Source organism: Podarcis pityusensis (assembly GCF_964106645.2).
Source record: "Podarcis pityusensis genome assembly, chromosome: 6".
NCBI classification, from domain to species: Eukaryota; Metazoa; Chordata; class Lepidosauria; order Squamata; family Lacertidae; genus Podarcis; species Podarcis pityusensis.
Window position 1 is genome coordinate 28,250,228 of NC_138030.1, and position 12,441 is coordinate 28,262,668.

At 43.1% G+C, this 12,441-nt stretch overlaps 1 protein-coding gene across 3 annotated transcripts in view; it reads right to left on the bottom strand.

The window, feature by feature from the left end:
* Nucleotides 1–12,441, bottom strand: part of RALY (RALY heterogeneous nuclear ribonucleoprotein) — a 217,337-nt gene that overhangs the window by 23,487 nt on the left and 181,409 nt on the right. For all 3 annotated transcript variants that reach the window (XR_013987519.1, XM_081009617.1, XM_081009618.1), the window contains exons 3-4: nt 12,170–12,433; nt 3,278–3,350 (exon numbers count right to left, since the gene is read on the bottom strand). Coding sequence is in view for 2 of the 3 variants with exons in the window: in XM_081009617.1 (XP_080865743.1) it covers nt 3,278–3,350; nt 12,170–12,425 (329 nt within the window). In the remaining variant the exon portion in view is untranslated. The remainder of the gene's footprint in view (nt 1–3,277; nt 3,351–12,169; nt 12,434–12,441) is intronic.

Sequence of the window (12,441 nt, forward strand, 5' to 3'; positions counted from 1 at the left end):
AAGCAGCTTTGTGCATGGTTTGAACTATGGAAAGGCGGCATACAAATAAAAGTATGTATGTATGTTGGCAAATACTATTACCATGCAATCACTAGTCCACAGTTTGCTAGGGGTGCCTTATTCAAATTCGTTACATTTACAATGAATTGTTTTTAGTTTGTTTTATTTTGATAATTTGATGTGGCATATAAATTAAATATACACTTTTTTTAAAAAAAAGGAAAACGGCAAGCAGTCATCTGTTACCCTTTAGCCGATTCAAAAAATAAATTTATTTGCAGAGATAAGGTGGAGTAATTTTGTAGAGAAACAAGCTGAAATTAATTTGGCAAAAAAGTGTTCCTCAGAACTTTCCACCGGGGATTCTGATGACTGAATATTCTAATATTATGCATCAAACACAGTGTACTTAATGTAAGTGTTTGATATTGAACAGTATTTGATAATTGACATTAAGTGACACTGGTAGCTCATGCACAATAGCAGTTGGTATTTGACAGATATGACAGCTGAAAGAGAACATTTTGTAAAGTAAATGCTGACTTTCCCCTCCTAATAATTCCACATATTCACTTAGCCAATAAGGAAGCAACCTTTAGAACAGGAATAAAAAACCAAACAACTCCTCCAGAATGTGCTTTTGCTTTGGGCACTCTCTTGATGTTGCCTTTGCCTGGAACTGCTTTGTATCTGACATTTGTGCCGTGGGATTCTCTCTGCCCAGTCACCATCTTAGTCTTTTCAACATTACACACTGTCCACCCTCCCTATATCCCACCCCCTACTCCTTCCCTGAGCTCCTCTCCATTGAGCCAGTGGCCTTCTCTGAAACATTGCCCTCTACTATCTCTCCTCTCCTCCTCTGCTTCTGCCTGCTCCATAGATGCTGCAGTTGTTGTTGTTTAGTTGTTTAGTCATGTCCGACTCTTCGTGACCCCATGGACCAGAGCACGCCAGGCACTCCTGTCTTCCACTGCCTCCCGCAGTTTGTTCAAACTCATGTTGGTAGCTATGAGAACACTGTCCAGCTAGCTCGTCTTCTGTCGTCCCCTTCTTCTTGTGCCCTCAATCTTTCCCAACATCAGGGTCTTCTCCAGGGAGTCTTCTCTTCTCATGAGGTGGCCAAAGTATTGGAGCCTCAGCTTCATGATCTGTCCTTCCAGTGAGCATTTAGGGCTGATTTCCTTAAGAATGGAGAGGTTTGATCTTCTTGCAGTCCATGGGATTCTCAAGAGTCTCCTCCAGCACCGTAATTCAAAAGCATCAATTCTTCGGCGGTCAGCCTTCTTTATGGTCCAGCTCTCACTTCCATACATCATTACTGGGAAAACCATGGCTTTAACTATACGGACCTTTGTTGGCAAAGGTTGTTGTTGCTGCAGTTGTTACCTTCAATTTGTCCCTGTTGTTCCGCTCTTCTAACATATTTTTCTCCTCCCCGCACATCCACACCCCTGGCTCAGTGCCTCTATTTGATAGTTTCACTCATATTCAAGTACAGCTGAAAGCCTTTGGTGGAGAACAAAAAAAGTGTGTGGCTGATGATCTCAGCCACTATAAATTCATGCTCTTTCCCTTCTTGTCTAAGCAGCAATACTGCACCCATCTCATCTATACCAACCCTAGAAATTCACAGCACTTCTTCTCCTCCAATCTTGATGCTCTGCTAGGGCCTTGCTACTGGCTCTCCAGCTCCTGACACTTAGCTCAACATTTCCCCCCTTCTTCCATGCTGAAACCAAAACCTCCCTGCTCTTATTTCGTTCCCCTTCTCCTTCCATATACCAGTTATTCCTCCTCTTACGCTTCTCTCTACCATTTTCATTTACTTTTTCTCACCTGACGTCCACTACCCTGCTCCTCCATGTGCTCACTTGATCACATTTAAAACTATTTAGTTTAATATTTTTCAATTAAATGGTCCAACTTGATCCACTGATACCAGCTTTTCAACGTCTGATAGTTATTTACACCTCCAGCACCCTGCTGCCGCCCCCTTGCTTCTTAGGCTGTTTCTACACAGATATAAAAAACACTATAAAAAAAGTTACAGGGGGAGGGGGGAACCCGCTCCCAAGGCAATCTGCCATTGACTTTGGATTCTGCTCTACAGCACCATCTGGTGTCAGTTTTTTTAAAAAATAATAATGCCTTTTTAACGTTATAAATTGACCTGTGTAGTTGAGTCCCCTTCCCCAAGTAAGCCCCCCCCCCTTGATAACCACTGTTGTAAACCCAAAATGGCTCCCCCTGGTTAATGGGGAAACAAAACTCTTACAGCAGTTTTGAGAGCAAACTCTAAACCTGTCGGGCCTCGGGGATACAGATCAAACGAAAGGAGCATTCTTACCAGTTAGCTTCTTTAATAATCACAGTGAGAGACAAAGGAATGCATATCTCTCTAGAAATGGTGTTGCTTCCAGTAAAGGCTCGTCCCCATTAATCTATGTCATTTCTGTGTCAGGTAATCTGAGCTTGTTGCTGCTGCACTTTCTTTTCCATCACTCTCAAAACCCGTCTAGTCTTAGGCGAAGGGGGGGGGGCAGGAATGCTTTCCAAGGACACTGAATCTGCCAGCTGTCTCTCTCCTGGTGTTTCATCTTCTAGCTGTTCCTCGCCCAGTATTTCCCTGCTTTTCCCCTCTGGACTATGCCCCTCTGCAAACCACTGTTCTAAATCAATACTGTCCTCCTGCTCTTGGGAAGGTTCAGGAAAAAAGTGGGGAGGCGGCTCCCACCATTCCTCCTCAGTCCAGCTCCTGACAAAACTTGGGCTTAAAAATGAGTCAGTCCCTATTCTGTACCGGACCCCATATTCTATCGGGCAGGAGTGGGGAATCTTTTTCAACCTGAGGATTGCATTCCTGTCTGGAAAACCTTTCAGGGGCCACATACCAATGGTGGGAGGGGCCAGAGGCAAAAGCAGATGGAGCAACAAACATGAATTTTACCTTTGTGCAGTAAACTAGTTTCTGCACCCATTTACATACCCCTCTGCTCCATCCTTGGCAAGCAAGAGGCATTCTGGATTGTGTTTCAGCCAAGCAAATGGATTAAAAGAAGGTATGAAGTAGGACTAATGAGGAGTGCAGCTTGGGGGCAGAGGGGAGATGCAGGCTGGAGAGACTCCTTAGCGCCAGATAGAAAGGCCTGGAGGGCTGCAATTGAAGTTCCCCATTCCTGCCCATACGGCATATATAGACTGTATTTCCTGATTATCCCTGTTCACGCTTGTCAGATTCATTTCATTAGGTGGGAATCACAACAACAGAACCTACCTGTATAAGGCGGATGCTGTTCTCTTCAGGCCTTTGGGTCTGTTGGGCTTTGGTTCTCCAGCCATGTTTATATCTGCAGCAAATAACAATTTGGAATTACTGCTGTATTGCTTTCTTCCCATCCCTTATGCGTAATTTTTTGTATCAAAGTCTTTTTTAAAATTTAAAAAAGCTTCATCTGTACTATTATTTGCATACCTTTATGCTATTTCCATACCTGCAAATAAACAAACATATACAAAGAGGTACTGGCCTTTTTCCTTTTGTGAAGGGTATAAAATGTATATGTATATATTGGGGTGTTTTCCGCAGCAAATATGTCAGCTAGAGCTGCCAGAGGACCTGCCTTTTAAGTGACTAATCAATTCATTAAATAAAAGTAAATATATTTCCATATTGCCAAAACCTGTTTAAGATGACTACAGTTTAGTAAACATTTAAGCACTGGTAGAGATATAAGGCCATTTGATCTCCTAATCTTGCACTCCTAGCGCTCGTGAATTCTTTCCCCTCCACTCTTTTGTGAAGATTATCTCCTGACTTTAGCTTTCACAAAAGAGAGGAGAGAAGGGGAAAGAGTTCAAAGGATCAGGAGTGCATGCGTGGTTGGAAGATCAGATCTAAACAATATGATCAAAACAGCACAAAACAAAAATGAAATTAGTTAAAAATAAAACCACTAGCAGCGACTGAAATTCAGATGCCCAATACACCTTGCTTCTCCTCAAAAGCCTGGGCAAAGAGGTGCATCTTTACCTGAAATCGAAAATGTGGCTTGTTGGAAACAGGGAATGAAAACTTCCATTTCCTCCTCTCATGTGCAAAGGAGGAATGAAAGTGAAGGATGGACAACACGGGCCTGTAGCTTGCTATAGCTCGTGTAACACAACAACAAACCATGGTTTGTTGTTCATAACTGAAATGGGTCTCCCCCTCTCTATTCTCCCCACCTTGTTAAGCAGAACTCCACTCATGTAATGGGGTATTCCTTGTTCCTTCCTGCACTATAGCTCCCCCAGCCTCCGTGTCTCAGAGGGACCCTCTAAGCACGGGTGGCCCATCCTAGTCTGCCACCTGCAGTAAAATGGGAAGGTGCTGTCTCCTCCACCACCCCTCCACTGAAGTCTCACTTCTTGGGGTTGCAGTGGCTTCTGGTGAGATCTTGGAGGTCAAGGGAGAGTTTTGTGAGATCTTGCCAGAAGCCGCTGCCATTCCTCCTCCCTTCTCCAGCAGTGGCAGTGGCAGTGGCGGGTGGGGCACGGTTGGGAGCACTGCTCTGCAGGATTCTGCCACCTAAGGTGGCTGCTTAAGCCCACCTCACGGGCAAGCCAGCCCTGCCTCTGGGAGAGCATGAGATTGGGCACAGGGAGTCAGAAGGAGAATTGGGAGAATTTGGCCAGCCTGTCTTGCTCATGCAGAAGTGCCTTTCTGCTTGTGCAAAACATCTCTGGATCCAAGCCAACACATTACACCACTCTCAGCTTATAGTCTTTGTCTACCTTCATCCTCCTGTAAAATGAATGCCAAATATAGAGCACACAGGAGATGTTAGTTGTGTTCCTCTGAGCCTGCTTCCATTCAGGTGAGGCTAAAGGCTGTGCTGGGTGCAGACACATGTTTGAAGTCACCCAGCATGATTTCATGGACAGTCTTCAACTCCCACAATGGGGGAGAACGATGCTTTTTTGGTCTGCCAAGGAAATGTTCATTCCTAAACCTCTGTACTGAAGGGGTGTGTGATATACATGAGGATAGAAATGTGTGACAAATTTTCGCCGTCTGCATGGAAACCAAACAAAGTAACTCTGCGAACAAAGATGCCGACCGCTTTCTAGAAGCAAAGCATAAGGAAAGGTGATGTACCCTGCCATCCTGTTTTCTGAAAATTGTTCGGATGCTTGATGAAACACCCCACAAGGCCCTTCCGGCTTCACCTCACCCCCGACACACTGGGAAGTTGCCGGCACAATGGTACAGCACCACAGATCACAGGCATTCTTCCTTCCAAAGCTAAGGAGACTTAAAACATGATACGGGTGCCTGCCAGTGTCACAACAGGGAGACACAACAGAGCTTATGAGGATTTGGGGGAAACACTGCAAAGTTGCTGCTCTACAGAAGAAGCGCATGCCCTAGTCAGGTGCTATACTTGCAGGCAAGACAAGCACATGAGTGGGGCCATACATTGCAGCCCTGTCCCTGGTGTTATGCATGCAAAGCAGCACCCAATTCAAGGTGTGACTATTAGTATATAGGGACGCGGGTGGCACTGTGGGTTAAACCACAGAGCCTAGGACTTGCCGATCAGAAGGCCGGCGGTTCGAATCCCCGGGACGGGGTGAGCTCCCGTTGCTCGGTCCCTGCTCCTGCCAACCTAGCAGTTCGAAAGCACATCAAAGTACAAGTAGATAAATAGGTACCGCTCCGGCGGGAAGGTAAACGGCATTTCCGTGCGCTGCTCTGGTTCGCCAGAAGCGGCTTAGTCATGCTGGCCACATGACCTGGAGGCTGTATGCCAGCTCCCTTGCCCAATAAAGCGAGATAAGCGCTGCAACCCCAGAGTCGGCCATGACTGGACCTAATGGTCGGGGGTGCCTTTACCTTTACCTATTAGTATATAAAGCCCTCAACTGCTTTGGACCAGCTTATTTGAAGGATTGTCTTACCCATACTGTATGTGCCCACTCAATTGCTTTTATATGCAGAACTGGCACTTTTACACATTCCATATAATGTTTGTTCTGCACTTGCAAGAAATTTGAAGTGTAGCAGCAGCTACTCTCTGGAACTCCCTGCCTATTGATGTTGGGAGGCCCAGTCATAGAGCTGTTTTCACTGCCTTTTGAAACGAGCCTACCCAGACTTGTAATTTTATTCCATTTTATTTTTTGAAACTCTTGATTTTACCTACAATTTTGGTGATTTCATTACGTCAGTTTCCAAAGTCTTGTTATTTTCATTGCTATTTCTTGCGAAGGTTTCATATTATTTTATGTAAACTGCTTACAGGCTTTTTTAAAAATGTATTTTTTATTAAAGATTTGTTGGTTTACAAAAATATGTGCAATGTCTCTTTTTTCAAGTTACATTTTCTATAGATCAGTTTCATTTGTTGAGAAATTAATGTTACATTATGAAGCTTTTGTTTAGGGAAGCTTTTAATGTTTAATAGACTATTGTATTTTAATATTCTGCTGAAAGCCGCCCTGAGTGGCTAGGGAAACCAAGCCAGATGGGCAGAGTATAAATAAATTATTATTATTATTATTATTATTATTATTATTATTATTATGAAAAGGGGGGAAGAGGTGGAGGGGCCATGGTGGGTGGGGGTGGGGTCAAGTCTTACAGGCTTAATTTTTTCCCCCAAGCAGCATATAAATAAAAATAAATTGCAAGCTGCATTTCAGTTCTGCTTAAGGTTTTCATAAGAATAAGGTGATAACCAGAGAGCATTGCATGTTGCTTTGGAGAACTGCTTCCCCCACCACACGCCACACACTGGTGTGTGTGTGTGTGTGTGTCTGTGGAAGATTTATAATACAATGGCAATATCTGTTTTCTAAAAGGATAGCAAAATGTTCTGAGTTCTCATTTCAGGTTGTTACGCCAGACTTTGCAGAGGGTGGGAATAGGTTTTGGGCCTCTGCACAGGCGTGTCTAGCACTCCTGCCGCCTTCAATATCGCCACCACCTACTGGGAGATCAAAAATGCCAATTTCTGATGGAGAATGGTATCTTCAGCAACAATTCTCAGTTTATGCCTGGTGACAAGAGCTGCTCAGCGGGTGACATTTCAAAGCACTGCACACATACAAAAATAAAAATGTTACTGTAAGAAACAATTCATTTCAAGCAAACAGATACCGAGTTAGATGCTGTCACTATTGTGGGTGGACCCTCCAGTACATTGGCTGGGGAAGTTTGAGACAGATGTGAAAAGTTTGTTTTCCTAATACCAGTCAAAATGCAGAAAGGCACAACCACCTTGTTGTGCAGCCCACGTTGTAATGGCTTGCTTGGGCCAAGCTACATTTAGGAATGGACAAGCATATCAATTTTTTGGATTCTCTCAGCTTCTCATTTCTCCTCTCTTAAGTTCTGTTCTCCTTATTCCCACATGATCTTGCAATCTTGATGTTTTGAAAAGGTTCCATCGGCATTTCAGTGGGAATTTCTCGTAAATATAAAAATTTGTATGCAATTTTGCTCACTGTACATATTTTTGCAAAGCAACTCTACCTAATACAATGCATTTTTGTATGTTATTTTCACCAATATATGCATTTTTATTAACACTTTCCTTTAATGCATGCATTTTTGCACATGTTACTTGCCTGGACAACTTTATCGCAAAATTCAGCCAAGGATGAATTTTGAAGGATGGCTGTGTTTTGTGTATTGTTTCAGAAAGTGAAAATTAGGTAAGTTTAGTTGCAAATATGAACTGAATTAAATTTATCTCCATCCATAGATACATATTATGTTTAATTCATTTGTATTTAATGTTACTGTTTTAAAAACCAAGAAGGTGGGGTACTCGGGGTGTGTGTAATTTCCCTGTTCCCCAAATCGTTGTGATGCCTCTAGCAGGTAAACTTTCAAACCCCTCTCCCCCTGCAGTTGGTAAACTAATGCTAAACCCCTATGGGAAACAAGATACAGTATGTGAAAAACACCCAAGCAGAAATTTCTGCTGCCAGCACCTGAATCTGGTTGGATTGCTCTGTCATGAGCTTAAAAATCAAAGATTTCAAGAGACACTGAAAGTGAGTAAAAAAGCATAGCATAGACATGAACAAAATCCAACTCTCAAAAGAGTTTTCCCAAGAGACAGTCACTAGCAAAACTCACAGTGAACACAATTAACAAGCTCAGAAACCACTTAAAGGAACATACTTTATGCTTGCCAGAAGACCCAAGGTGGGCTGTTGAAAGAACCTTAGGCTGCAATCTTTAACTCCACTGACCTGGAAGTAAGCACCATTCAGTAGGTCTTACTTCTGAGTAGACATGCTTAGGTTTGAACTGGTGTCACTTGTGTCTCAGCCTCACTATATTAAATGATCTCCCCTCATTGACTTGCAAGAAATCACTAACATTAAAAGAGTCTTGGAAGAGTATTTTCCAAGAATAGATTAAGTTTCAGGTCATGACCTAAGAATATTTACTTCTCTCGCCTTCTGTGTCTCTACCTTACATTTATTAATTCATTTGAACAGAGAAATATAGCTTTCTTCTTTTCCTAAAATTATTTCTGTCCAATTAGCTGAACTCTTCCTTTTCCAACCCATTGTTCTTTATCTTCCTGTGAAATCCCATAGATGTCTACTAAAAAATGAGTTCCATGGGGCTTACTCCCAGGGAAATGTGTCTTCTTTGGTTCTATTTTTCTAGAAAAAGAGGTGCTGGAACTCACCATGAAAGCCTCTCCTGTTCTCTTCTAATGGCAATGGCACCCACCTGAGAGGTGCCAGACCCAAGTTCCAGTGAGTTCTGGTTGAAAAAGAAAAAGCCCTGTGCTTAATGATCCTTCTAGGAGACAGGGATCATTAATCCTTCCAAGAGGTAGGGATATTAGATGCAGCTGGGCAAAATCTAATCTTGCTTGCCACTGGCTTAAAATACTCAGATGACAGAATAGCTAAGGATAGGATGAAATAGAGATTAACTGTTTTAAGAATGAATCAACCTAAAGAGGGTGACTCTAACTCATATTTCCTTTTATTATTGATGACAAAAGCCCCTGTTTAAAGATACTGTTTGCATTGGGAGGAAGCTCCCTGTCTTTCCGACTTTGGGGAACTCATGAGCTGTTCTTTCAACAGTACAGGTGTTTATACAGGTACATAGGTAAAGGTAAAGGGACCCCTGACCATTAGGTCCAGTCATGACCGACTCTGGGGTTGCGGCGCTCATCTCGCTTTATTGGCCGAGGGAGCAAGTGTACAGCTTCCGGGTCATGTGGCCAGCATGACTAAGCCACTTCTGATGAACCAGAGCAGTGCACGGAAACGCCGTTTACCTTCCCACCGGAGCGGTACCTATTTATTTACTTGCACTTTGACGTGCACTTTCAAACTGCTAGGTTGGCAGGAGCTGGGACCGAGCAACGGGAGCTCACCCCATCGCGGGGATTCGAACCGCCGACCTTCTGATTGGCAAGTCCTAGGCTCAGTGGTTTAACCCACAGCGCCACCTGCGTCCCTATACAGGTACATACTGATTGGCAATAGCAAGTGAGTGGTCCAGTTCCATAGTTGCTATTGGGCATGAGAGCAAGCTCTGTGCATTTCTAACAGAAAAGGTGCAACTACATGGGTGGTTTCATGCACCAATGTGCACATGAATCAAGGAAGGCAGAGGAGGGTTGAAAATGACATAGTCAGATTCTGAGCATAAACAACAGTTATAAAGTTCTGATTGTGGACTTTCTAGCAGTATCTGGCTGGGCATATTAAAGGTATAATTCTGGCATAGTAGTTGTATCATTTAACTCAGAATGGCTGCTGAGCTTTTCAGATGGGGCCCATTATGCTATAACTAGAAATGCTATGAAGGAAGCTTAGAATCTTTGGTATAATAATAATAATAATGTTTATACCCTGCCTACCTGGCTGGGTTTCCCCAGCCACTCTGGGCGGCTTCCAACAAAATATTAAAATACAATAGTCTATTAAACATTAAAAGCTTCCCTAAACAGGGCTGCCTTCAGATGTCTTCTAAAAGTCTGGTAGTTGTTTTTCTCTTTGACATCTGGTGGGAAGGAGTTCCACAGGGTGGGTGCCACTACCGAGAAGGCCCTCTGCCTGGTTCCCTGTAACTTGGCTTCTTGCAGCGAGGGAACCGCCAGAAGGCCCTCTGAGCTGGACCTCGGTGTCCAGGCAGAATGATGGGGGTATGCAAACCATGTGATCTACCAATGAGCCATGGACCCTTTCAAAATTTCCCAGGCTTTTCCAGCTGTGCTACTTGAGATCCTTCAACCAGAGACCTCAGAAAATTAACCTGTAGTACTGAGCTGCTAGGGAGTTTAAAGAGAAGCAGATGTGATCTGAATGAGAAGATTCTATCACTTTTCAACAGTAACAAGGGCTTTGGGCAGAGTATTACACCTACTGTATTAACACAGAGCACATATACCAATAATGAGCTATATTGGATGCAGCATTCAGACTTTTCAATGAAAGCAAGGTTTAAGTGAAGTAACCACTTCCATCAGGACATATTTTCCACAGTAAGCTTGCTTACATGTTATGTTTGCAGTGCAGGTAATCAGGATTATCCCCAAGGAAATTTGGTAGCTTATAGTGTTCTCTCCTTTCATTTCTAGTAGTTCATGATTAAAAGCCTCTCCTGTGCTGCATGATCATTCATGGCTGTTTAGTGGTAGATGGGCTGCTTTTTGTAATATGTGAACAATTGCGGGCTGCGGTCACATATCATGGCACCAAAGCACTGAGAATAAGCCTTTTGCATTTTTCACAGTGTGTGCCACATTAGGTGCCTAATTTGATTTGGGACCTCTCGGTGCTGCTGTAGCGCATACAGCAAACATCATCATCACTTCGTGTTCAGCAGCTGGCAGCCTCACTGCAGAAAATGAAATCCTGAACACCCACACACCTGGTTTTAGAACATCTGTTTGTCTTGCAGCAAAGACTCAAAACGGATCTGCAACAAATTGCCCCTAATAGGCCCAAGTTAGTTGCAAAAGACTCAGAATCAGCAGAAGAAGGTGGGCAGGTGACCTACAAGCAGGGCTGGCCTACTTCTCTAATGCTTCCTAGCTGCCTTTAAATTAGGGCTGCAGTTAGCTTAATTGGCAAATTAATTAACTAAAATGTTAGTTGATTAATCAGCAAGGGCCCCCTGTAATAAGTCAGGCTGCTAATGAAGCAGAGACTTAACCTATTTTTGGGGCTATTTGGCTAGATTTCCTGTGACTGCTATACAGGTAATGAATAAAAGTTTATTAACATTGAATGGTAACTTTTGTTTACTGCAATATTGTGCTTCTTTTTTTAATGATAGTTATAATATGCAGATTTAATTAAATCAATTAATTGGTTAATTCATTTATCAGTTAAAAGGCACCAGATCAGTTATTTAAGTGGTTGATAGCTGGCACTTTTATTATACACCTTTAAGCACGAGGCAAAAACATTCCTCCTTAATCAGACCTTTGGCTGATGAATATCCTAAACCCTTTTAAATATGTTTGGGGGGAGGGTTATTGGTTTGGGAGGGTTGTTCTTGTTTTTATCATGTGTTTTGTGTTGTATTTTTATGTTGTGAACCGCCCTGAAATCTAAGGATGAAGGGCGGTATACAAATTTAATAAATAATAGTAACGGTAATAATGTATGCACTGCCCCTCAATTTAATCCTCTCTTTGAGGCATGTATTTGCAGTATAAAGTTGTAAAGTGTGAACATTTTGCTTATGCAGAAGGCAAATGGGTGCAAATCAACGTTTGCTTCAGAGTATATGAGAAGTAACTCGACAAATAGCAGGCTAGTTCTTGACGCTGCTTATTGAACAGGAGTAGAGGGGATCAGCTCCAGAAATTAATACTCCTCTGAAACCAAAGCTATTTTCTTTCATGCCTCCTCCAAGGCTAGGGAGCTTATGGCATAAGTCCTCTTAAAACAACCTCAGGAACGCATTTTTGCATAGGTTGCCTAGCCTTGCAACTCAAGGTTCTATTTCAAGAGTACAACTTTCCATGCAAAAGTCAAAACTCTGTGATATTCATTTCAGCTTCACATGGGAGAGGCCTTCCCCCAGTTCCACAGGGACCTTCAGTTTTCTGAGGGTTCCCATCCACCTTAGTCTGCATATACCAAGTTCCAAATAAGGATATTAGAGAAAGAGGCAACAAGTCCTTACCTAATGTCTGCCCGGCGAGTATTCTCCCATTCTCCCCCAGGACAGCTGCCCGTGCGTGCCTCTCGTTTGAGTACTGTACAAATGCATAGCCCTTGTGAACAGAGCAGCCCACCACCCTGCCGTACTTAGAGAAGATGGTCTCTACGTCTGACTTCTTGACCACTGCTGTGTTGAGGTTCCCAATGAAGACTCTGGAGTTGATGGACTTGGGGTCATTCTTGTTTGTGATGTTACTCGTCTGCACTTTCAGTGACATCTTGACACCTGAGTAG